General features: G+C 39.8%; 1 protein-coding gene across 3 annotated transcripts; it reads left to right on the top strand.

Annotated features, from left to right (window-relative positions):
• Positions 1-208: 208 nt before the first annotated feature.
• On the top strand, positions 209-26,451 carry atp2b1b (ATPase plasma membrane Ca2+ transporting 1b). Of its 3 annotated transcripts, XM_077210805.1 has the most exons (21): positions 333-3,219; positions 4,146-4,563; positions 8,237-8,434; positions 10,146-10,403; positions 11,026-11,151; positions 11,254-11,484; positions 11,713-11,745; positions 13,039-13,185; positions 13,329-13,543; positions 13,639-13,881; positions 14,477-14,718; positions 15,148-15,385; positions 15,547-15,726; positions 15,805-15,892; positions 15,983-16,089; positions 16,674-16,865; positions 16,952-17,165; positions 17,244-17,455; positions 17,536-17,643; positions 17,743-17,931; positions 24,345-26,438. In XM_077210805.1, exons 2-21 carry the CDS (start codon positions 4,374-4,376, stop codon positions 24,681-24,683), a joined length of 3,750 nt encoding a protein of 1,249 aa, XP_077066920.1. In that variant the 5' UTR covers positions 333-3,219; positions 4,146-4,373; the 3' UTR covers positions 24,684-26,438. The 3 variants fall into 3 exon arrangements, with proteins under 3 accessions (XP_077066918.1, XP_077066920.1, XP_077066919.1); XM_077210803.1 differs by lacking the exon at positions 11,713-11,745 and having other exon boundaries at positions 209-335; positions 24,345-26,451; XM_077210804.1 differs by lacking the exon at positions 11,713-11,745 and having other exon boundaries at positions 24,345-26,451.
• Positions 26,452-26,622: the final 171 nt, after the last annotated feature.

The raw sequence follows: 26,622 nt of genomic DNA, 5'->3' as shown, positions 1-26,622 counted from the left end.
CATAGTGGAGCAAAGCCTTTAATAAAATAATTCTGCAATATGGCCCTCCTCTTGTTGCTAATAATAATAATACATCAAGTTTATCATGGCCCGCTTGTCCATCACATCCCCCTATCTTTGCTGGTTGCTGGTGATGACAGCTGTTTCAACAAAGGATGACACCTGTACCTGGGACAAGCGCTGGCCAATGGGAGTCTGCGTTAAATCCCGAGCCGTGCCTCTGACGTAAATCTTCCACAGACTCCAGCGCGGTGGGCGGGTCGTTACGGATCGAGTTGTAGATCCACTGCGCGAGACTACTGATGCCAAGTGGAACTGACGCGCACCGGTTCAAAGTGAGTAGCCTACACATGAATGCAATGAAAATGCATTATTATACGGTATATAAAAGGATTGTTTCAGATATTACAGTAGGGACCAAATTACATTTTTATCAAATGGCAAGTGACAACAGAATCCGTTTCGGAAACATAGGCTACGGTTTGAAGTTATTCTAACATTTTAGCTTGTGGAAATCGCGTCTTTTTTTGCATGGCTTTTATGATTTCCTCCTTATGTTCTGCTTTATACGTTCTGACAGCAAAATATGATTCGTTATGAAAATTCATTTGCTACTGTTCCGCCCTTACTAAATATTCCCCCAGACTTAGGCTATGCAACGAAGAAAAAAAAAAGAATGGTGTTTTTTTGTCTCTCAGATGAATCTAATGTAAAGCACTATTACATTTTTAGTTACTTAGGCCTATTTCTGATAAAGTTCGCGTCCGTCAGTCGAGTTGTAAATGAGAACTGTGATTGAGAGACTGTCTTTTAGTCTTCCTTCTTGTAGCCTAAACTTCGTGCTCATAAAGCGCTTGCAACACAGGGATCATATGGGCCCATTACTGTGCGCAATGCTGTTTGTGTCGCCAGGAGGATTTTGCATGGCACAATGACTTCATAATCATAACTTCCTGCATCATGCTTTCTGCTTTGGGGGCATGAGCTTTAGGTTTGATTTGTCTTCAGGTCATTTCATGTTTAAAATTTAATGGTAATAAAATAGACCAATAGTAGAATATGTTTATAATTTTATGGTGATGAATGTCATAATATTAACATTTTATCCCGTTCAGTGAGGGTGTGAATAGTGGGAAGTAGTCAAAACAAAATCTGGTAATGTTAACACTTTATTTTAAGGTGACGTAGTTACATGTTACCACATGTACTTACTATAATAATAACAGTAAATTAAGTAACTAACTCTTAACCAAACCCTAACTGTAACTCTTCTATACATGTAGTTAATTAATATTACTTGGTACTTATTTGAGTAATTACAATGTATCTACGTCATCTTAAAATAAAGGGTTACACTTTATTTTAAGGTGTCATTGTTACAGTGTAATTATATATTTAAGTACTGAGTAATATTAAGCAACTACATGTAGCCTAATTACTATAGGGTTAGGGTATTAGGATTCGGTTAAGGGGTTAGTAGTTGCATGTAATTGTGCATAATTTACTGTTGTTATTATTATGTTAAGTACATGTAAAATGTAACAAGGACACTGTAAAATAAAGTGTTACCAAATAAAGTGTAACCCAAAACGTTGATATGGTCTCAAAATATGTACAATTCAGCAAAGTTTTTTTTGTTTAGCCTAAGTAACCACAAAGTTAATACACATACCCTAGCGAACAGATGGTGATAACCATAGCAACAGTTAGCTGCTTGAGAGGTTTCTTCACGTCAAAGAAACGTACATACCACTATTAATCTTTTTATTATAAATTTACACATTTGTCACTCAAAAAACTTAAGTATTTTATAGCTAACCATTAACTCGCTTTGCAAAGGGCAACAAAAGACAAGCTGGGGTGCAAACATCAAATAAAAATCCCTTATCGCCTTGAAGGCTTCTTGTTTCTGCCATAGGCCTAAATATGGATGAGCCATTGCCAACATAGACTATAGCCATTGTGCCTATCTATGCAAAGTGTATCATGATAGAGTTATGTGAAAGTCATGTGATATTTCATGTCATACAGCAAAAATATACAATACTGAACATATTAGATATAGCTAGCGTCCTGTAAAATAACAAGATATTACTGTCAAATGCTCATTTATTAACACTTCTCACTTATTCCCTTCATTTAGACAGTAATATTCCATATCTGATGCATGTGACTCACACTTCTCATTCACAGCATGGATGAATATGGATTTTAGTTTAAAAATGTGTGTGGCACATTGAAAAAGGTGCAGCTGTGTCATAATCATAACTGCCTGCATCATGCTTTCTGCTTTGGGGGCCATGAGCTTTAGGTTTGATTTGCCTTCAGGTCATTTCATGTTTATAATTTTATGGTAAACTAAAATTGACCAATAGTAGAATATGTTTATAATTTTATGATGGATGTCATTATTTTAACATTTTATCCCGTTCAGTGAGGGTGCGAATTGTGGGGGGTAGTCAAAATAAAATGTGGTAATGTTAACACTTTATTTTTAAGGTGACGTAGCCATATCTGATGCATGTGACTCACACTTCTCATTCACAGCATGGATAAATATGGATTTTACTTGAAAAATGTGTTAGGCACATTGAAAAAGACTGTGTGTTGACATTCTTTATAAAAGTCAGATTTTATAATCTTACAATACCAGTTTGGACGTCACATAAAAGGATTGTGTATAAAACCTCAAATAGTGACATTCAAGCTGTTCTTTCAGCCTTCTTTATGAAATTCCCCTTTTACTGTGATCCAAATAAATGTACCAAATTAAAGCTTCTTTGTTTAATACAAAATAGTAACTCTTGGGCTCTATCCGGCTCCCTCAGAAGTCTGAATGAACTGAGGGTACTCTCTAGGAATGAGTAAATGTGTTTGTCTGTGTTCAACAGCGCATACTCTTCCATACAGCAGCCGGGGCTGTGTGTCTCACTACTGCCACGGATTGTCTAATTAGATTAAGCAAGAAGCTTTCCCTAAGATAATCATTCAGCAAGCCATTTCCTCTAATGGAGACTGTGCTCCTCAAGACTGTAAACTGAAGGTCAAATAGTGTAAAGTATAGGATCATTTTAGGCATGACGCTTTGTAATACAGACTTTTGTGTTGTTTGGGGTAATTGTACATGACAGCGAGTCACACAGTCTCTGACATCAGCACCTTCTGACTGTGCTGGTCAAGGTGCTGCATTTGTCTCGTTGCAGGAATGGAAACAAATCTGTGAGTATATACTTTTTCGTCTGTTTAATGATAATGAACTGAAGTATGTCGACTGTCACGGTGGGTTTTAGTTTAGCGTTTCTGTAAAATAATGATTTCAGTCGTTTGATTGGCATGTCAAGGTTGGATTTTGTTGTTTTCTTCTCTAATTGGGAAAAATACTTATTTGACACTGATCAAAAGTAAAGATTAAACTCCAGTAGTATTGCGAACGAACAAGCATTTAATGTCTGAAGAAATATGAGGTGCTTTAAAGTCTTAAAACTGCACATTTGTTCAAGGTAACCAGAGCATATTGTGTTGTCTGTGACCTTTGAGAGGACTTTAGATGTCACGCCAAACAGCCTTTAAATCCTAACATAATTTACAATTACAATAATGCCGGACTTTATTGCTGATTTGCAGTGACAATTGTATGTTCATTTGTTTGTTTGTTCAGTTATTATTGTTAAATTAACTATTTGCAAAATTCTAGTAGTATTAATAAGACTAAAATAACAGTGGTTAGATAATCTGTTCCTTCTGTTATATCCTCTAAAACTTTATTTCCCACTCTCTGTATTTTGAACAGAACTTTTGAGTCACGTCTATTGTTTTTGGCAGGTCTCTTCTAGACGAGATGCCAGTTTTATGTAACAGAACTAATTTTAGCATTCCGCTCTTTAAGCAGACGTAACGGATCTTTCCACTGAAGGGTCATTACAAAAGCCTAATGTCACTTTGTATACCTATCAATATCATATCTAACAGTGACACATGGTTTGATGTGACTTCCTTTGTTGATTGACAGTGGTATCACTGGATCTGGCAGTTGTGACAGGACACGAATAATCACATTTTATTTGGCTTCGGGAGCTAAATGTTCATCAAAGCTGACATTGGAACGATAGAGCATGTAATGAACTTGCTTTCTGGTTTTGTTTCAGATGTATCTTGGTGCACACCTGATGATTTGACCTTCAGTGACCCCAATTAAACGAAGATGAGAGAAGATACACCAGAAACTCAAGTAGAAATGGCATTCGAATTACACCTGGTTTGTCATCAAAAGTGTCGCTTTTTGCATCCCTGAGGAAAATAAGTCTGGATATTGTCACCGCTTGCCCAAGGGGAAGCCACTTCTCCTCAGTTTTTTGGTGCTTTTCTTCGGGACCATGGCCAGAAACTCATTCCGTGGGTCAAAGTACAGGGCAGAGGCCAATCATGATGGAGAGTTTGGCTGTACACTCAAAGAGCTACGCTCTCTCATGGAATTCAGAGGGACAGATGGATTACAAAAGATTCAGGAGTGCTTTGGAGATGTTCAAGGACTCTGCTCCAGGTTAAAATCATCACCAACAGAGGGTAAATATTTCATTAATAATTGTCAATAATATGCACTTATATTTTCTTTTTTATTATTTCCAAAACAAGCCCACTTTATGAATAACTTTATATTTGGTTGACCTGGAAAACTGTCAAATTTACTATGCTAGTCAAATTTGCTGTTTAAGTCATTTGAACTCATTTTTTAAAATATTGCCTTGATGAATCTTGTATAACTTAAAAAATAAAGTTGAAATTGGTGAAATTATTTTGATAAATTAAAGTAATGGAAAAACACATGTTGCTATGGCTTATTGATATTTTTTATTTTTTATTACAGTGCATAGGAAATGAGAATGCACAATTAAATATCCAATATCAACTAATACCGATAAATGTACAAAATCCCTAATATTTTCCGGTTACCGATATGATACCAATATATCATGCATACTTTCAGCTCTGCTGAGCCACAGGTCTTATTAAACCAAATAGTTTTGTGACGCTGATGCTGATTTAGCCTGGTGGATATACTATAGATCTGAGCTGAGCAAAGATTGAATCTGATCCAGGACCTCTCACCATTTCGCTCTTGAGCAAGGCATTTAACCTCAGGCCCCACCAGGAAGATTGTCTCTGTAACAAGTGTACTGTAATCACTTTGGATAAATGGGTCAGTTAATTACCTAATTAGCAATTAGAAGTTTCAGAATTTTTTTTCCATTTGCTTGTGCGTAGCATTGGAGCTTTCATTAAGGACCATATAGCTTTGATCAAGGACAATATATTAGCTTTTAAGACTCTCTCAGCATCTCTTTTGGATGATGGAGCCCATAATGAGGTACATAGTTCGTCTGCACGCTCCAGGTGACCACTTTATGCAGCCTAATTTGGACTAAATTAGGGAGTATTTTCATCTAGCATGTTAGATTTTTTTTTACAGCTTATGAACGGTAAAAACTTTGACAGCCAATCAGAATCCATCCTGGTTTAAAGAGCGTGATCATTCAAAACGGCAGGCTGAGAATAAACAGAATGATATCATGCATTAGTGTGAACGCTACTATAGTTATAGTTATTGTTATTGTTCTTGGTGTGACCGGGCCTTAACTCATGTCTTACAGTATAGGCCCATGTCATTTTGCATTACCATTGAAGTCACTTTAACTTCTGGTTAAATAAAAAACAATACTGTGATTGACTCGACAAGCAGCATATTTTGCAGCATATTTTGCGATATGTTACATAAATTGAGTGTGATCATTACAAATTTATAAGACATGCACAATGCATAACATACATTATTTCCATTACATAGAAAAGGAAATGAAAAAATCGCGATAATAGTCATTATTTTGGTAAAACTTTACAATGTTTAATTTGTTAACATTAGTTAACATGAACTAACAGTAACAATGAAAATACTTTTTAGCATTTCTAATTTAGTTAATGTAAAATTCAGCATTTACTAATACATTATTAAAATCAAAAGTTGTATTCTTTGTTAATATTTTTTAATGGACAATGAACATTTGTATTTTTTGCTAGTTTCTGTATTAACTAACACGAACTAATGGGACCTTATTGTAAAGTGTTAATGATATTTTAAATTATTGACAACCCTAACATTTTAGTCATCATTTATGTTTTTCTAAGTGTCTTTCTAAGTGTCCCTGGTTAGGAATCAAAGCTATAATGAATAACAATATTTAAAAAATTTAATTAACCTCCCTTACACCACTTGTAGTTAAATCTCAGTTATTATGTGTCAGTTAAAATATGTTTAACCACTGGAAATGATTGCCTTTCTTGCTTAGCAAGTAGCATCTGGCATTATTATCAAAGTGACCGTGTCGTCTTAGATTTTACAGTACCTTTCCAGTTTGCACATTTCACCTTTGTAATCATCTCCTTCTGTGCTTCTAGTTTAGACCAATCCGTCTACATAATATATCAACAAACTCAACTCCAATCATTTGTCTTACACCATGATAAGCTTATGTTTCCCTTGATAATTCCAGCGAAATATGTTTACAACTACTCTTGTGATTCTTTCATTTAAGATTTTAATGTGCATTATAAATACACGGTCTTTCTGTTTTGAAAGTCTCTCTTGTAACAATCTGATCTTGATTATCGGTGCATTAAGTCCGATTTATCTTGTCATCCATCCATATTGTCTGGTTCGATTTGCACTGGCTTACTGCTCTGTGCTGACATATTTAGCTCTGTCATGAACCATAACAGACAGTTGTTAGATCAGTTTATGTCTAGATCAGACATAACAGATCAGTTTACCTCATGTAATCCCACTCACCTCAAACCGAGGCAGGCTCTTCATTGCTCTGCTTCACGCTAATCTCTCTGGCCGCTGCTCTGCTGCATGGGGTTTACATTCATTTTTGCCCTTGCCAACGGTGGGTAAACCTTTGAGGGGACAGAGGACTAGCGTTTTTCAATTGAGCAAGGGCAGGAAGAGAGGGATTACACTGTTAGTGTTCAGGCTGTCCTCTTACTTGCGCAGGGGTTGGCTTGATATGTTTTGGAATCCATTATGTTTAAAATGAAAAACAAAACAAAATATAAACCCTCTCCAAATCCAATTCAATTTCTCAAGCATCGTAAAATAGAACTAGAATAAGTCCAAGTTTGAGGATTGACTTATTCACTCAACTTGATCCATCCGTCATTTTACAAAAATGATTTACAATTACAAACTCAGTACATATTAACCTCAGCCTCATTCAGACTGTCAGTCCACATACAATTTTTGGAATAACTCCAGGCATACTTGTACGTTTCTGCCACTGCCTCATAAGACAAAGTAGTCCAGCGTGGCGTTTACACATTGTCTTTTTAGTAAATAAGACAACATTTGTATTGCAAACCCCTCCATGTTACGGTTGTTGTTGTGTTTTGGCATATACCTACCAACACAACATCATTGGCCCTGTCACATATGGCACCTTAAACACTCGCAGTCTTCTTACAAGTCTCTGCAAAAGTGCGCATCAAGGGTGCCTATCAACCGCAAAGGGGGTGCTCGTCACCCTTTTGAAACCTAAAATGACAAATGGGACACCCTATGGTCTCATGGACTTAATGGACACGTGTACGTGGCAGCCATTGTAAGTCGACAAGACCGAAAGAGCATATGAAGTGTGCCATTTAGGACAAGGCCATTGCCATATAAACCGATGCAGATATTCCGGAAAATGAAAGAGTGACATAGGACAAAGTTCGGATTTGCACAGTTGTAATACACAATATGTCGATAATTTTAGATCAGATTCCAATCGGATGCACAAATGATCAGATTTGGACTGACAGTGTGAATGTAGCCATAGATACCCCATAAGGTGTGATTTATAGGTTTTTAGGTCATCTAAAAGTCAAATCTAATTCAAACATTAGCTTACTAACAAACCTTTCAGAAATCTCTTCATCTTTGAACAATGCAGGGGTGTTAAATTATGCTATTAGAAAATCCTCCTGACTGTAATGGCGGTATAATATTTTTACAATCAGAACCATAACCTTGTTAGATCAAATAAATTGTTACAATACAATATTATAAATACAATATTTGTTGTGGTTATTTGCATTTAAAATCCATTTTTATTGCACAACATTTTTATTATCTATACCTTAATGTTTTCAGTAATAGTAATGCATAAGTAATTTGACCGTGCCCTTTCTCTTTGTCTTCTAGGATTAAGTGGGCATTCTGATGACATTGCAAGAAGAAAAGAAGAATTTGGAAAGAATTTTATACCACCTAAAAAGCCCAAAACATTCCTCCAGTTGGTGTGGGAAGCATTGCAGGATGTGACTTTAATTATTTTGGAAGTTGCAGCAATAATATCCTTAGGCCTTTCCTTCTATAGACCTCCTGATGGCGAGAGAGAATGTGAGTATCGTAGGGCTTTTAAGCTTGCTATGAATAATATGCCTCTGTTTCTCTTGTGCAGTGGTACTCTGGAATAACAATGAATTTGAAATTGTAACATGGCCTAAAGGTGACGTAGTGCTGTTATGTATTCAGCTCAGGACTTCTGGTTTTAGCAAAAAAATATTTTCAAAAATACTTTTATCTGAGCCCTGCTCTGCATTTAGGAGTAAAGTCCTGCATACCCTGCTGAAAAATCCAGCATAAATTCCATTTTGGTCCAGGCTGGTTTATGCTGATTAGAGCTGGTATAGTGCTAATATAGATAGTGAACCAACATAGTCATGATGTTCTCAATCAAAACTGTTGAGCTGGTGTAGCTGGTCCACCCATATTACCGTTTCCCATTCTGGTACCATCATGCAAAACACACCTTTATTTGGTTAACAGCAATGCCGGATTTTCAGCAGGGCATCCTTTACTTATAAACAAGGTGCAAAACTGACATTTTGCCATTTTTGAAATTGCCTTCCATGGGCCAGATTAATGTGAGACTGCAATCCTGTAAAAGCACCAATGGGAGTGGAAAGTTCTGCATGCTATTTACTGACACAGACAAATTCGCATAGGGTCGCCAACAAGCAGATAATCGGGTGTGTTTGTGATCTGCTAACAACACAGGCAAAGAATGGGTTAAGGCATGCTTTATTTTGGGCGTTAAATAATCCTGCAAATACCAGTGAATGGATTACCGCAAACCTTAGTAAGTCATGTTGCACGATTCATTTGAATTACTCCCATAAATATTGCGAATGAAAAGGAAAGTCCTACAAATGCATCTGCAATAAGGTCAGGTGTAAAAATTACAAGTGTCCACGCCATTTCATCGCTGATTTTTCACTGTGGGTATTTAGTAAATCCTGACAGTAGTTTTTTAATGCCATCTGATGGTTTGGGTATGTATGGGTCAATATAAATTATTTTCTTGCATGTTTGTGACATATAGCACAAGTCAATGTGTCAGTTGCAGCATCATATTCAAGATGAGTCAGTCTCTCAATGTTAAATTTGGACCCTGCTTATGCTGCACATAAAACTAAAGACCTTGAAATTCTCCTAAATGAACACTTCAGACTTATATACATTGATCAAAAGTGCATACACTGATTTTTTTATGTTTTGAATTTGAAAGAGGTCTATTATGCTCACCATCTGCATTTATTGGATAAAAAACAGTAAAAACTGTAATATTGTGAAATATTATTACAATTTAACATAGCTGTTTTCTATTTTAATTTATTCCTGTGATCAAAAGCTGAATTTTCAGCATTATTGCTCTAGTCTTCAGTGTCACATGATCCTTCAGAAATCATTCTGATATGCTGAATTGCTTTATTATTATCAATGATAAAAAAACAGTTGTGCTGCTTAATATTTTTGTGGAAACAGTGATACAGTTTTGATGAATAGAAAGTAAAGAAAAAGAGCATTTATTTTAACTACAAATCTTCTGTAACATTATCAAAGTCACTTCTTAACTGAACTGCTCAACTGTCACAACTGAATGTAATTGCTGAATAAAAGTATTAATTTCTTGCAAAACAAATCTCACTGACCCCAAACTTTTGAAAGGTAGTATGCATTTAACATATATCTAGTCTTATAATCTAAGACTTATATACACAAGATGCCATTGTAGCTATTTCTTACAGTTACTTTCACATTAATGCAGACTGTGGTAGGGCGGCTGGAGGAGCTGAGGACGAGGGTGAAGCAGATGCGGGCTGGATTGAGGGTGCTGCCATCCTCTTGTCCGTCGTTTGTGTGGTTCTTGTCACGGCATTCAACGATTGGAGCAAAGAAAAACAATTCCGAGGACTGCAGAGCCGCATCGAACAAGAACAGAGGTTTACTGTGCTTCGAGGCGGTCAAGTCATTCAGATTCCTGTATCCGAGATTGTGGTTGGAGATATCGCACAAGTAAAATATGGTAAAATTATGGTCTCCTTTGAGATTCAAAACTGTTTTTAATATATTGGACAATCAAGAATGAGTCTGACATATTTTTTTAGTATGTAATCAAGATTTCATTATTTACTCAACCCTCGTGTTGCTTTAAACTCACATGCTGTTAGATGGAATTTTAGAAAGAAAACGTATAGAGCTCTAGCCATAAAGTGACAGTTTATGGTGACCATATCTGTCAAGCTTAAAAAAAAGGATGTGATTCTGCATGTGAAAGTGCTATGAAATAGAAAGCCTGAAATGACATTTCAGTTCGATTCTCACACAGACTTATAACTTCAGTAGAGTCATGTGAACTGGTTTTGTGGTTCTTTAAATTGTCGTTATATGAAAAGAGCTGTATGAAGGGAAACAAGCTGCATACTGGTTTGGAACAACACGAGGATGACACAATCATCTTTTTTGGACGAACTATTCCTTTAAAAAGTAATGTTAAAGTATATAAAATACAGATTTTTTGCATTAGTCTGTTTTTTGTTCTTGCGTTTTGGTTTGCATCGGTCTTGCTCGATTAAAACCTCTCTTTTGGCTTGCAAACATCTGTCTGTTGTGTCTCAGACGACACCATCTGTCCTTTGTGCTTGCAGGTGACCTCCTTCCTGCTGACGGTGTACTAATCCAAGGCAACGATCTGAAAATTGATGAGAGCTCCCTCACTGGAGAGTCAGACCATGTCAAAAAAACTCTGGAAAAAGACCCCATGCTTCTTTCAGGTTTTTCCTCTGCTTTTCTTAAAGTGACAATAATCGTAAAAGTTTTGCCATTGCAATATATGGAACCCTATATACATGTCCATTTTTATCCTGTTTGCTCAGGCACGCATGTGATGGAGGGCTCCGGAAAAATGCTGGTCATTGCAGTGGGGGTGAACTCTCAGACGGGAATCATCTTCACTCTGCTCGGAGGTGGAGATGATGATGATGATGATGACGATGAGGAGAAAAAAGAAGAGAAGGAGAGGAAAAAGAGGGAGAAGGAGGAGAAAAAGAGGGAGAAGGAGGAGAAAAAGAAAGAAAAAGAGAGGAAGAAGAAAGAAAAAAAGAAAAGTATGTAGCTGAAGATGAGTTTCTGAAATGTATTTCCAAAATAATTCCTCAAGTATCGATTCTTTTCTAACCGGGTTTAGAATTTGAAATGCATTTATTTTGTAATGTTGGCCAGGAACTGTGTAGATACATAATTTTAATCATAAATGACTAAAATCTCACATCATGTCCAAATTATCTGTATCTATAAATATTACAAATATGTGATTGATCTATATCACTTTTCAGACAAAAAGCCAGATGCAACAGATAAAAAGAAAGGTGTGTATCAGCGCATATGCTGTAATCGTAGATCATAGCATTTCCTTTAGATCAGTGGTTCTCAGCTGGTGGGTCGTGACATAAATGTGCCGCAAGTCTGTTCTGATGGGTTGAGGATTTTGACAGCTGGCAAAAACACTGCTAAATGCAAATAATAAAATGCGACAAACCATTTAATCAGGCATTGCTTCTTATATCTTTGGTTGTTGAGCAATCAAACCAATGAAACAGTATTTTTTGGTGCAAATTCATCTGCCACTTGGATAAATCTAGTTCAATTAGGTAGATGACGTGACCTCATTGTCACAAAGTCATCTTGATGGGCCTATGCAATGATAATATTAATACATTTTAATGTTTGGCGTGATTCCAAACCAGTCCAGCGTAAATCCCGCCCTGCAGCTAATTTCATTGGTTATGCTTACAGTGACGGGTAAGTTTAGAGATCAGTGTTTGGTTTAGTAGGCAATCAGTACAGTGATTGACATGACCAATGAAATCTTTAGAATCTGCTGCAGGCCGTGGTTTGGGGGGGGGGGGGGGGGGGGGGATCAGGCATTTGATATTAAGGACATTTTCACTTTTTTATGACAAAACCAGTTGAGAACCACTACAGGCAAATTAGTTACAGGAAGTAGCAGTCACTGACATTGTTTAGTCAATAGTTGCTCTTTTGCAGTAAGAAGATTGATATGATTAGCAGTAAGAAGATTAGTGCCTTTGGCCTTACAGCTGTACTTTTTCCTCTTGTCCACATACAAACACATACAGGCAGACACATACTGTAGATCTCCACAGTAAACAATTTGTCACAGTTTTCACAAAAGTATTAAGCAGAACAACTGTTTTCAACATTGGTATAATAATAAGAAATGTTTCTTGAGCAACAAATCAGCATATTAGAATTATTTCTGAAAGATCATGTGACATTGAAGACTGGAGTAATTATGCTGAAAATTTAACTTTGCCATTACAGGTATAAATTACATTTTAAAATAAACGGGGCAATTCCAATAGGGTCCTTACCTCATCGATGCTCGGGCCCTAAATATATTAAAATAGAAAAGTTAATAAACACTGTAAAAAGTTAAGATGCCGTTACATTATGACGCTATTTCTTATATTTTGTATTTCGTAACGCAATGTATTCTGGTTCAGTCATTTTGACTTCAATGAAACCTCTTTTTTATTTAAAAAAAAACACATTTAAATAAATCATTTTTGTTCAGTAACATTTCGATACATGCACTTGCATAGTTTTAAACTTAACTTTTTGGTTTCTGCCTCATTCAGAGAAGGATGGAGGCACAGTGGAGATGGAGCCCCTCAATAGTGATGATGGAACAGAAGAAGAGCAGAAAAAAACCAAGATACCAAAGAAAGAGAAATCGGTACTTCAAGGGAAGCTTACTAAACTAGCTGTACAAATTGGGAAAGCAGGTAAAAAAAAAAGATTCTGTGATTTCTTAAAATTTGCAAGATACTAAGATTATTTTTGGTCCAATTTATATGTGTTGCCTTGTTTCACAACTCATAGAGGTGATGTGCATGTGCATGTTTTTTTTCTTCTTCAATTTTGCCAGGTCTCTTAATGTCGGCCATCACAGTCCTCATTCTTATCGTGTTCTTTTTGGTGGACACTTTCTGGATCCAGGGGCTTCCGTGGATCAAAGAATGCACTCCCATCTACATCCAGTTCTTTGTCAAGTTCTTCATCATCGGTGTCACTGTGCTGGTTGTTGCCGTGCCTGAGGGTTTACCCCTTGCCGTCACCATCTCATTGGCCTATTCTGTAAAAGTATGTGGTTCATGTTTTGCAGAACTTTAATGACAAACTTGTACATACAAAAGGTACTTGTACTGTAGTAAAGTCATCTATGTCATTATCTGTAGAAAATGATGAAGGACAACAACCTGGTGAGACATCTGGACGCTTGCGAGACGATGGGCAATGCCACTGCGATTTGCTCTGATAAAACGGGCACCCTTACCATGAACAGAATGACAGTGGTTCAGGTGTATATTGGAGACAGACACTACAGGAAGGTCCCAGAACCTGATATGATTCCTGGCAACATCATGAATCTGCTCGTCACAGGCATCAGTGTTAACTGTGCGTATACTTCAAAAATAATGGTAAGAAACAATATTTTGCATTAATGTGTGCTTGTGTGAGAGAGTCCTCAAAGACCAGCAACAATCATCAAAATCCTTTTAAATATACAGTGGAATCCCAAGAAATGTGGCCACAGGAGAAAATTACTCTGATTTGCATATATTTTTTTTTTATTACAAATTATATTATCACCCAGTATAGAAATTTGAGTGACTTTTTTTAATTATGTTCCATTTTGATTTGATGGCACGAACACATGAGCTGCGCGATCTCCACAAGCTTCTGTAAAATAATCAGTGTCACAAGTTAGTATAATAGATTAAATATAATATAGTATAATATATTATATAAAAGTGTGTTCTTCATTTTATGTATATTATACTATATTTAATGAACTTCTTCATTTTATGTCATAACCTTTATTTCTAATGCATGTCTATAGACAGTCTCAAGATATATATATATTATTTATTTAAAGATAAATCAATGTGGTTTCAGACTTTTGGACCACACTACATTAAAACCTTTTGTTGTCATCATTTATATGATTTAAGCTATTTTTTGTTAGATTAGACTTGGTTTCATGATTTTTATAAATCCCTTTTTTCTGTCTAGGCTGCCGAGAAAGAGGGTGGTCTGCCGCGACAAGTCGGGAACAAAACTGAATGTGCCTTGCTAGGGTTTACCACTGATTTACGGAAAGATTACCAAGCCATTCGCTGTGAATATCCTGAGGAAAAACTGTACAAAGTATACACATTTAACTCAGTCAGGAAATCCATGAGTACCATCCTCAAAAATTCAGATGGAAGTTACCGTATGTTCAGCAAAGGAGCGTCAGAAATCCTCCTGAAAAAGTAAGTACGCATTTAATATTTCAGATGAGAATGATTTTGATATTATTTGCTACTTGCTAGATGGTTTTCAGGTGGTATTATTAGGGGGGAGAAACAATCTCAATACAGCATTTGACTGGACAGAAATCTGTATAGTTCAGGGTGAGTCATCATTATTTTTGATCCAATTTTCCTGGAAGAGACAGAGCATTTAATAGTTTGGAAATGTGACCGTGGTTTTAGATATTTCTATGTTTTTGAAAGAAATCAACACTTGTATTTACCTAGAATGCAATAAATGGATCAAAAATGACTGTAAATACATTTACAATGAAACAGATGAAAATGATAATGTTACAAACGAAAGCTTAGTAATAATAATTGGTTTGAATGCGAGACTACGTACTTGTATCATTAACTTACAAATTATAATCTTTAATATTTCCCCAGGTGCTGTAAAGTCCTGTCAACCAATGGCGATGCAAGAGTCTTCAAGCCCATTGATCGGGATGACATGGTGAAAAAGGTGATTGAGCCCATGGCCTCTGAGGGCTTGAGGACCATCTGCCTCGCCTACAGGGACTTCCCTGTTTCAGATGGAGAGCCTGATTGGGATGATGAGGCCGATATCCTGACTGGTCTCACCTGCATTTGTGTGGTGGGCATTGAGGATCCTGTTCGACCGGAGGTAATTGCTCACATGACCCTTAATCCTATTCCATCCACTTTCATTCATGGAAAATGTGCATTTGATAGTAAAAACAAAGCAAGGACGTGCTGAAGTGCTCATTACTGTGGGTCAGCATGTGTTTGTTAACACCTAAACCCTGGGTGGTATAATCTCCACAGGTCCCCGATGCTATTAGGAAGTGCCAGAGAGCAGGGATCACTGTGCGCATGGTCACTGGAGACAACATTAACACCGCTCGAGCTATCGCAACCAAGTGTGGCATTCTCCATACCGGTGACGACTTCTTGTGCATTGAAGGCAAAGAGTTTAACAGGCGGATACGCAATGAGCTGGGAGAGGTGAGGTGGTCAAAAAAAATCTTGTTTATTTTTCATTTAAGTAAAAGGTTGATATTAAAGGCCTCCTCCTCTTTACAGATTGAGCAGGAGCGCCTGGACAAGGTCTGGCCCAAACTGCGTGTACTTGCAAGATCTTCTCCAACTGATAAGCATACATTAGTCAAAGGTAATCAATTTTAAAACAGGACTGTTGCTATTACTTGTGGTGCATATTACAGTCTGACTGCATTTAAGAATGTTTTGCTGTATCTTCAAGGTATAATTGATAGCACCGTCGTTGAACAGAGACAAGTAGTTGCTGTCACTGGAGACGGAACCAATGATGGCCCTGCGCTAAAAAAAGCTGATGTTGGATTTGCGATGGTATGATTTTTCAGTTTTAAACAACTGACTAGCACATCACTGTAACAGACCTAACAATTTCAAATGAAAATTGAAGTTACGACAAATGAAAAAAGAAACAAGCTCACTATGTTTCAATCCATGTTGCGAATTGAATCTGAATATTGCAAGAATAATGAGCAAATGAAGCAGTGTTTCATCCCATGTGTTCAATAGATCAAAATGTTTACTTATGGGGAAATAAGCGCAAATTAAAATTCCCCAGGATAATCACTTGGGAAGTTAGTAATAAATATAATAAATACATTTTTAAATATAATATTTTGTTATCTTTTTTATCTTAATGTGTGGTCACATTAAACCATATTCAGTGGTCAAAAGTCACATTCAATAAGACAAAAATTTCTTGGGCAAAAAAAAGGTCCTTGTCCACTCTCAATTGTGTAGTGATGCATGAAGAACCGCTCGCACAAAAGTCACTTTCATTTGTAATGCAATATCACACAATTAGCATGAACAAGCTTAGTTGGAAAATGAATGAATGTTGAACATTGAATGAATTTTGAGTAAATGAGTACATTTTGACAGTGATGTGTCATTTGTAGGGCATTGCTGGTACAGATGTGGCCAAAGAAGCATCAGACATTATCCTGACAGATGATAACTTTAGCAGCATTGTGAAGGCAGTGATGTGGGGGAGGAACGTCTATGACAGTATCTCCAAGTTCCTCCAGTTTCAGCTGACCGTTAACGTGGTGGCTGTCATTGTGGCGTTCACTGGAGCCTGTATTACACAGGTCCGAGTACTGCTTCTTCTTTCTTCTGTCTATCTATCTTGTACCACCTCATTCTTTCCCTTAAACCTTTTGCTTTTTGTACACAGGACTCCCCTCTCAAAGCTGTACAGATGCTGTGGGTGAATTTAATCATGGACACGTTTGCGTCACTAGCTCTAGCTACGGAGCCTCCCAATGAGGCTTTACTGTTGCGCAAACCGTACGGCCGCAACAAGCCCCTTATTTCCCGAACCATGATGAAGAACATCCTCGGACATGCTGTATATCAGCTAACCATCATCTTCACGCTGCTGTTTGCCGGTGAGCATCATCGAAATATTTAGAGCATCCAAATGGAGTAAACCGGCTAATATATCTCTGACTTTACCTTTCTCTCAGGTGAGCAGATATTCGATATTGACAGCGGAAGGAACGCTCCTCTTCACGCTCCTCCTTCAGAGCACTACACCATCGTCTTCAACACCTTTGTGATGATGCAGCTCTTCAACGAGATTAACGCTCGGAAGATCCACGGTGAGAGAAACGTTTTTGAGGGCATCTTCAAAAACATGATCTTCTGCACCATCGTATTCGGGACCTTTGTTATCCAGGTAGGTTGCATTTTAATCTCTAAAAGCCTGCGTCAATTATCAACAATTGTTCCGAATTCCAACATGTTTTTGTTTTTTAGATCGTAATCGTGCAGTTTGGAGGGAAGCCTTTTAGCTGTGTAGGTCTCTCTGTTGAGCAGTGGATGTGGTGTGTTTTCATCGGTTTTGGCTCTCTTCTTTGGGGGCAGGTAGGCCTTTTAAAGCATTTAAACTCCTGCTGACTTTGACATGATGCACTGGTTGAAATGTATTGTTTTCCTCACCAAAACCCCTATGACTTCTGACAGTTGGTTACCACCATTCCCACAAGTCGCCTGAAGTTCCTGATGACAGCAGGTCATGGCACTCAGAAGGAGGAGATCTCTGAGGATGAGCTGGAGGAGATGGAAGACATGGATGAAATCGACCATGCTGAGATGGAGATGAGAAGAGGGCAGGTTTTGTGGTGTAGGGGTCTCAACAGAATTCAGACACAGGTACTGAATAAAGTTTTCACTCCAGTGTTTTTATTTTTATCTATATGTGGATGCTTCTTCAAATTCAGGCACTTTTACGTCCCAGTATTACATTTTTTAATATATAATGGTCACATACATTCACAAAGGTCACAAAACTAAAACTTTCTGCTACTTTTCAGATTCAGATAGATTTTGTTTTTATCTCTGTCCTAGACTCTCAATCTTAAAATATAAAAACCAACATAAAAATGATTACATGTTAAAGACCTATAATCTAAAAGAGAAAAAAAATTGTGAAATTTTTTTTTTTTTAAAACAACAACAAAAAATGACACAAAATTCACAATTTCAACCAGACTGAACAGCTGTTCCCCTAATAAGTTTTTTAAGTTTCTGTGTTATAAACACAACAGTGTCAGTGAGAGATTGTGAGCAGAATATTTTAATTGTTTTTCATTGCCGAATCCAGCTGTAATTGTAAAAATGATGTGCAAAATATGAAAATATTTGTGTATTTAAGATAAATAAAATGCTAGCTATGAAATGAGCCGCAGCAAGACAAAGGAATTTTCCATTTTATTCCAAAAATGTTTAACCTATTATGCAAAATTCACTTTTATATATTTTTTAACATAATTATTTATCCGCAGTGTGTGTACACAACCACCCTATCGTGGTAAAAATCTATCTACTCCATTCATTATTTTTCCCATAAATCTGAAACGGTGTCTCTGAAAATGAGCCGTTCAGGAATGTACTCCAATTCACATTGGAACAGGCCCCGCCCACAACTGGCACTGATTCTGCCCTATTAGCTTAGCTACTTAGCTCCCTGAGTGAGCTGTACACCGTCCGCCATGTTTATCTCCTTGCCAGAGCATTTAACAGTAGCATTCAAGTAAGAAATGTATTCTTATTAAAGCTACTACAGTTATTCAATCAAGAGCAGTGAGTGATTTTCTGTTTTTCTTTTGTTGTTTGATTTATATTAACATCATATATAGCAGTAAATACTGTTTATACGCTGCTTTCATTTTAATACACAGTTCTAATATACACATGCGGTTTCTTTCCCTGCTTTTTAGGTTCACAGACATAACCTTGTGTGTATTTGTTAGTTTAAGCACAATAAGATGCGAAAGAGGAATTAGTTTAATACTCACGCAGCTTGCTATCTGACAGTCAGCTTTCTGTGCGCTCAGAAAACGTCTCCGGTTACTTACGTAACCTCGGTTCCTTGAAAGGCAAGGAACGAGACATTACGGATGTCGTATATGGGAACTCCTCTCCTCCTTCACTTCCGCTGAAATCTTATAGGCTAACGCCAGCAGAGCTGGCCAATTGACGCAAATATGCAATACTGAACATGCAGTATAAATACAAATGCAGCGTCAATTTCCCTTTAGAATCGAATGAACGCTAAAATCAAATAGCGAACACGGCGGCGAGCGTACTTTCTCGTTCCTTGCCTTTCAGGGAACCGAGGTTACGTAAGTAACCGTAGACCTTCCCTATCAAGGTTACGGAACTTCAACATTACGTATGTCGTATATGGGAACTGTATAAAATCCCGCCGTGGCAGCAAAACAAGCCACAGACAACAGATCCAACACAAAGACCGCCCCCCAGTATGCAAGCTTCCGATAGGCTGAGATTGGCCAATAGCGAACCTCTAACCTCTGAAAGGCCCAAAGGGACCAATCACAAGCTCGCAAAACACTGCCAGAATTTGCATATCCTGAGCAGTATAACCAGGGAAAGTCTGCACTAACTATCAGTCAGGGCAAGAACAACAGTAAGAAGGCCAACGCACAGCGGTGACACAGTAAAACACACAACACATAGAGCAACTCATGAGCGCAGCGCAGAGAAGCTCTCATAATACTGTGCATATAATCAACTCACCGAAAGTACACGAGACGCTAGAGAGGGCAAGTCCAACTTATAAAATCTGACAAACGAGTTCTGAGAAAACCAGCCAGCCGCAAGACATAAATCCTGAATGGACATACCCTTAGTCCAGGTCCACGAAGAGGCTACTGCCCTAGTCGAATGAGCCTTGACGTTAAGGGGGCATTCCTGCCCCTGGCAAACATAAGCCAAAACAATAGCGTCCACGATCCAGTGAGCAAGCCTCTGCTTAGAGACCTCCCGTCCCTTGTTGCACCCACCAAAGCACACAAACAGCTGGTCCGATTGTCGAAAAGCGGCCGAGCGAGAAATGTATTCCCGGAGCGCTCTGACTAGGCAAATAGTACTCTGAGCATCCGAAACCTGAGAGGACAATGGCTCAGCAGACAGTGCAGGCAGAGAAACGATCTGCGCTCTGAACGGGGTATTGAGCGACTTAGGGACATAGCCTGGCCTCGGTCTGAGAGTTACATTACAGTTTCCCGGTCCAAAGCAAATACAGTCATCACTTACAGAGAAAGCCTGTAAATCCCCAACTCGCTTCGAGTTGCAGCAGCAGTGCCATCTTAACCGAGAGCTCCTTAATAGCGATAGAAGCTAATGGCTCAAAGGGCGGACGCGACAGAGCCTCCAAGACCAATGCTAAATCCCACGGCGGCACCGAAGGCGGTCGTGCAGGGCATAATCTCCTAGCTCCCTTGAGGAACCGTGTCACCGACGCATGTCTACCGATAGACTGTCCGTCAACAGGGGGGTGAAACGCAGCAATAGCAGCCACATAGTGCCACAGAGTGGATGGCAGGCTCCCTTCATCCATCTTGTGCTGCAGGAAGCGTAAAATAACCGACACAGAGCAGTTCGCTGGGTCTGTACCGCCATCCTGGCACCATTTAGAGAAAACACCCCACTTCAGAGCGTATAGGCGCCTGGTGGACGGGGCTCGCGCTTCCTCGACGGTATTTAGAGCACGCGAGAGAAGCGTGTCTCGTCCGCTCAGCGACCCTGCAGCGGCCACACATAGAGGTTCCACAGTCCGGGGCTGTGATGCCAGGTCGTTCCGCTCGCCTGAGTTAACAGGTCCTTCCTGAGTGGAATCTCCCATGGCTGCCCTGTCAGTAACTCCACCAGGTCCGCGACCCACGGCTGATTCGGCCAGTTCGGGGCTATTAGAGTCACCGCCACCCTCTCCTCCCTGATTTTGCACAACACCATGGGCAAAATCTTCACTGGAAGAAAAGCATAGAGACGGGCTTTCGGCCAACGTGCAGTTAGCGCGTCCACCTCCCGAGAGGAACGGGACAGCGAGAAGAACGTCCGACAATGCGTTTTCTCGCTCGTCGCAAAGAGGTCGACCTCCGCCCTGCCGAAACGATTCCATATCAGCTGAACCGTCCTAGGGTGAAGCCTCCATTCCCCTTGAGGAATTCCGCTCCTCGAGAGCATGTCCGCCCCGCGATTTAGAACACCGGGGATGTGAGCCGCTCTCACCGAGAGGAAAAACTGGCCTGCCCACAGCAGAAGGGATCCCGCCTGCTTGAAAAGAGCTTTGGAATGTACACCACCTTGACGATTTATGTACGAGACCACTGAAGTGTTGTCGGTTCGAATCAACACATGTTTCTGCTCCAGCCGAGAGCGGAAGGTTTTTAGGGTTAGAGAGACCGCTCTTAGTTCCAGGCGATTTATGTGCCATCCCATCTGCTTCTCTGACCACTGACCCGAGGCGGGCTTTCCCAAGCAGACCGCTCCCCATCCGGTGGATGAAGCGTCCGTCAGGACCTCCACGCGCCGCGTCAGTATATCCAGAAGGATGCCAGAGCTGAAGAGATCTGGGTTCCTCCAAGGGGCCAGGGCGCGGGCGCATCCGCGGGTGACCATAATGCGCATGTGGCCGGAATACCACGCACTCGGGGGGACGCGCGCTTTCAGCCAGAGTTGAAGCGGTCTCATATGCAGCAGCCCCAGATGACACACTGATGAAGCTGCTGCCATTCGACCCAGTAGTCTCTGAAATTCTTTCAGCGGGACGAGCCTGCCAGGTCTGAAGAGACCGAGAGAAGAGCTCAGAGCCTCCGCCCGCTCGGGGGAGAGGCGCGCTCTCATTCTCACCGAATCCAAGCATACTCCTAAGAATGAGGAAGTCTGACTCGGTGTGAGCACACTTTTCTGGGCGTTTTCTGAGCATCTTCAGGTGCCGAAGGAGGGTTTCCACATGGCTGACCAGCGCTTCTTTCGACTGCGCGAGAACCAGCCAGTCGTCCAGATAGTTCAAGACACGCATCCCGCTCGATCTGAGGGGTGAGAGTGCCGCGTCCACGCATTTCGAAAAAGTTCGGGGAGCGAGGGTTAGCCCGAACGGAAGTACCGTATACTGGAACACCGAATTCTCGAACGCGAATCTCAGGAATCGTCTGTGACGCTTTACAATCTGAATATGAAAGTACGCGTAGCCTGCAGCACTTGAAGAAGGGCCATTGCATGCATTGCAGGAAACCGCTTCCCCCGCAGAACCGTAGGCCTTGTTTGCTTTTTGTGCCGTAAATCTGCCAGAGCGGGAGCCGACGGGCAAAGATGTGCGGCGACGGTCTCCTCGACGGGAGGGATGCGGAGATAGCTGTGGTCCCCCGCCTCGTCCATGGGGGGAAACATGGCTTGGGTGGAAGAGAGGGTGCGTTCTGATTGCGGGGCCGCCCACGCCTTCACCACGTGTTCATGAACGTCGGGGAAGAACGGTGTCCCTCTTCTCGAAGCGGCCTAACGGCGGCACGATTGGAGGAACCACGTCTCCAACTTGCTCTTAGATGGTTCATCTGGAGCTATCCATGCTAGGTCCAGCTCCTCGACGGCCTTCGAGAGAATGCGGAAAAGCTCATCCTGCAGGTCCGCCGGGGTTCCTTGTTCCGCGGTCGCCCGCGGAGCGGCCTTCTCCGCACCCCAGTCGTTCTCAGAGGCCGACAGAGACATGGAGTCGTCCTCCTCGCTCGCCCCGAAGGACACGAAGTCCGTGACGTCGCGAGGGGGTAGAAAGACGGGATCGGGGAAACTCACCGGGGGACGGACCTCGATCCCTCGGTTGTGGGGGGGGCCTGCCAGCGGCTCATTGGCGGCAGCAGGCCCAATCCCCGCTGCTGCGCAGGCTTCCTCCCGCCTAGCTTTGAGGGCTCGGAGAGACATGTCTGCACAGAAGTCGCAGGACCCTCCATCCTTGAGGGCTGATTTGGCATGGGCCAGCCCCATGCACTCGGCGCAGAACAGGTGCATGTCTGGGGGCGCAATGGAGCCCGAGCACAGGTCGCAGATGGTCGCCATCGGATTCTGGAGACAGTGTACGTATCTCCGGCGCACCTTCAACGACAGCGAGAAATCCTTGTAGTTCGATATTGGATTATCAGCTTTCTAGCACACGATTTGAGCGTGAAGAGAGAGATTCTGAAGGGAAATTGATGCTGCATTTGTATTTAAACTGCATGTTCAGTATCGCATATTTGCGTCAATTGGCCAGCTCTGCTGGCGTTAGCCTATAAGATTTCAGCGGAAGTGAAGGAGGAGAGGAGTTCCCATATACGACATCCGTAATGTCGAAGTTCCGTAGTCTTGATAGGGAACTATATATCAGAAGTTTAAACTGATATGGCTTTAAAACGCATGCAAATAATGAACTTTCATGATGAAGAAGAACTGCAATGTCACGTGAGGGTGAGATTATAATCAAAACCAAACAGATGTTTTGTTAGTTTTTGTCAGAGTATCCGAGGCAGGAGGTGGAAAGGCACAGTGCTATTCTGGATGGGGAGCAGCAACTCATTTACATTTAAAGTTACATGCACGAAAACAGCATGTTTTTGCTTCCACTTAAAAAAGGGGAATTTACCACATGGTAAATGATCTGTGGGCTATTTGTCAGACATATTCTGTGGACACCTGAGACTTGTAATCTATCACAGAAGGATATTAAAAACAATACATAAATTTGAGGTGTGGCATAAATTACACTGTAGTGGAATTTAATTTAAATAATACTTCTCTAATATATGTATACTGTTTCACATGGTTAGTTGACAAATAATTGATTGATTTTTTATTCATCAAAGAATCCTTAAAAAGTAGCTTATAATAATATAATATAATAATGATTATTGAACACCAAAATCAGCATATTAGAATGATTTCTGAATGATCATTTGACACTGAAGACTGGAGTAATGATGCTGAAAATTCAGCTTTGCATCACAGGAATAAATTGCATTTTAAAATAGAAGAAATCAGTTATTTTTTTATTGTATTTTTGATCAAATAAATGCAGCCTTGGTGAGCATAAGAGCCTTCTTTCAAAAATATGAAAAAAATCGTACCGACCTCAAAATTCAAATTTATATTTTAAACCTGCAATGCAGAAAGTGTCATTGGTTAAAGAAACGCCCAATTGGGGATGTTGGTGGTGGTGCAGGGTTATGTTGTTTCGCTCTTCTGAGTTCACTGACCTCTGATTTCCATTGGGGTTTTTGGTGCTCTTTCTTCAGATCCGTGTGGTTAATGCTTTCCGGGATACCATGTCTCCTTACGACGGCCTGGAGACGCCGGAGTCTCGCAGCTCCATTCACAACTTCATGAGCCACCCAGAGTTCCGTATCGAGGATTCAGAGCCATCCATCCCCCTCATCGATGACACCGACCCTGAGGAGGACGCACCTACTAAACGCAACACGGTTCCTTCTCCACTGCCTCTAGTTTTATCCTCCCCCAATCAGAACAATAATGCAACCGACAACAGGGGCTACCATCACCACAAAGATCTTGCAAAAACTGTTCTTCCTCCATCTCCTGGAAGCCCCCTTCACAGCCTGGAGACCTCTCTCTAATCCAGAATCACCTTCGTCATGGCACGCCAACCAAGGGCACATTAAGGACAAGGTCAGGGCTTCTGGGCCTCTGATAGTGAACTGGGGAAGTAGTAAAACTTGTTTTTTTTGTTTTGTTTTTAATTTCATAGGGGGGTTGTTTCGTTCTTTTTTTTATTTTACCTGCACACCTGGAAAGTGTACGGTTTGGGAATTAAGTGTTGCTCAATTGTTCAAATTCTTTCCCTTTTATATTTTGTTTACTTATACATTTTTGATAAATGAGGTATTGGCTGTTCATATAGTTAAACCCTTTTGAGACGTTTTTTGACACTTTCTTATTTTGGATGAAAAAAAGATTCACATGTAGTTGCTGCTGTTTAATTTTGAGCACAAAAACATTTTGAAGCTGCACTATTTGCCTCTAAATAGGTTTTGATTTTGATTTTTAACAAGCTAGAAGATAAAAATTAAATGGGAAAAGATGCAATGCCTCAACATTTTTAAGGGGTACTACAGGACAGTTAAAGGTAGGGTAGGCTATTTCGTGGAGGCTAGCAATAGCAAGCTAGCTTTGAAATCATTACATCCCGCCCTCCCTTCAGAGGGTTTTTCAAAACAGCCAGAGCAGAGTCTGCAAAGCGTCCCGAGAGACAAGAGACTTGTGTCTCAAAGCACATAACATTACAATAATAATGAACGCTTGTACCACCTGACTGCTGCAGATTCATTTCTGCGCTGATAGTGTTCATGACAGAAACTTATCAAACAGCTCCGTGTAGAATGTTGTAGAACGGATTGCCATCTTGTAATTACGGTTACGGGATGGCGTGAACGCAGCATAAGCTTATTGTTTTGGTTCAGAAGGAACTGTAAAAGGCGGCTGCTGTTTGTTTGTGGCGCTCTGTGGCTGTCTGTCTGCAACTCTGCATAATCTTACGGAACAGGCTGATGACGTGTGATGTCTGTGCGAGCAGGTGCGTGGAGGTATGGAAATACATATGTTGACAGGCAAGTAGGACATTGTGTCATTACATTCGGACCAATTTTTTGGTCCTGAGACTTCCACATAAGATATATGTAAAAAATATTATATTTAGACCACTTCTATTATTGATTGATATCAGGATGTAGAGAGAGTAACAAAAAGTGTTTATGAAAAAAATTGCCTACCCTACCTTTAAAGATTTTGATTTTGAGCCTCTTATTTCGTGAAAAGTAACTGTACTCACAAAAATGACACATTCAAGGTGTTATTAAGGGAATGTAGTTCTCTCTTTCTTCAGTTGACCAAATAAAAATGAACAAAGGACATGTGGTAGTTCAGGGAGGCAACGCTAAAATGCAACAGTGTATTTTCTGTTTAAAGTGTTTTTATCAGATTTGATCCACTCCACCTCCTTAAACTACAGGCGAGGGCTCAAGCACATTGCACAATTACAAGGTTCAGTCAAGATGCTGTTGTATGAAATATTGTGATGGTAATATGTGGGGACATGAATAAGGTTTCAGCAGAATGTTTAGGATTTGTTACAGACGTGTAAACAATATAAGAGTAGTACAAGCAAATAGGAAAGAATTGGAGAGAATTTGTGGGTTAATTTTGTTATTTCACTGTAGTTTCATTCCCATTTTGGGAATATTGAATATTTGAATATTTTTTCATCTGTTTATGGAATATAATTTTGTAAATGTAAATGGTTATTGTGGTTTAATTTACATTTGAGAAGTCTTTAAGTATGTGTGTATGGTTTTTGCCAATAAAATATTCATATTTAGCTTAACCTAATCATTGGTTTTAATTTGGATCTTGGTTGTAGAATACACACTCCACATGTATAGGCGCATTATGACATTATATAATAGCATTAATGTGCATTAAACTAAATTAGAAATGTCATTGCTTCATATATTCATATTTAAATATACATACTAATTTCTTAAGCATTATGTTTGTTAG

Source organism: Siphateles boraxobius, unplaced genomic scaffold (assembly GCF_051911475.1).
Source record: "Siphateles boraxobius isolate OS27281-9 unplaced genomic scaffold, OSU_SipBor_1 65, whole genome shotgun sequence".
Lineage (NCBI taxonomy): Eukaryota > Metazoa > Chordata > Actinopteri > Cypriniformes > Leuciscidae > Siphateles > Siphateles boraxobius.
Note: the sequence above shows the minus strand (reverse complement) of the source record. Positions and strands in the feature narration are given on the sequence as shown.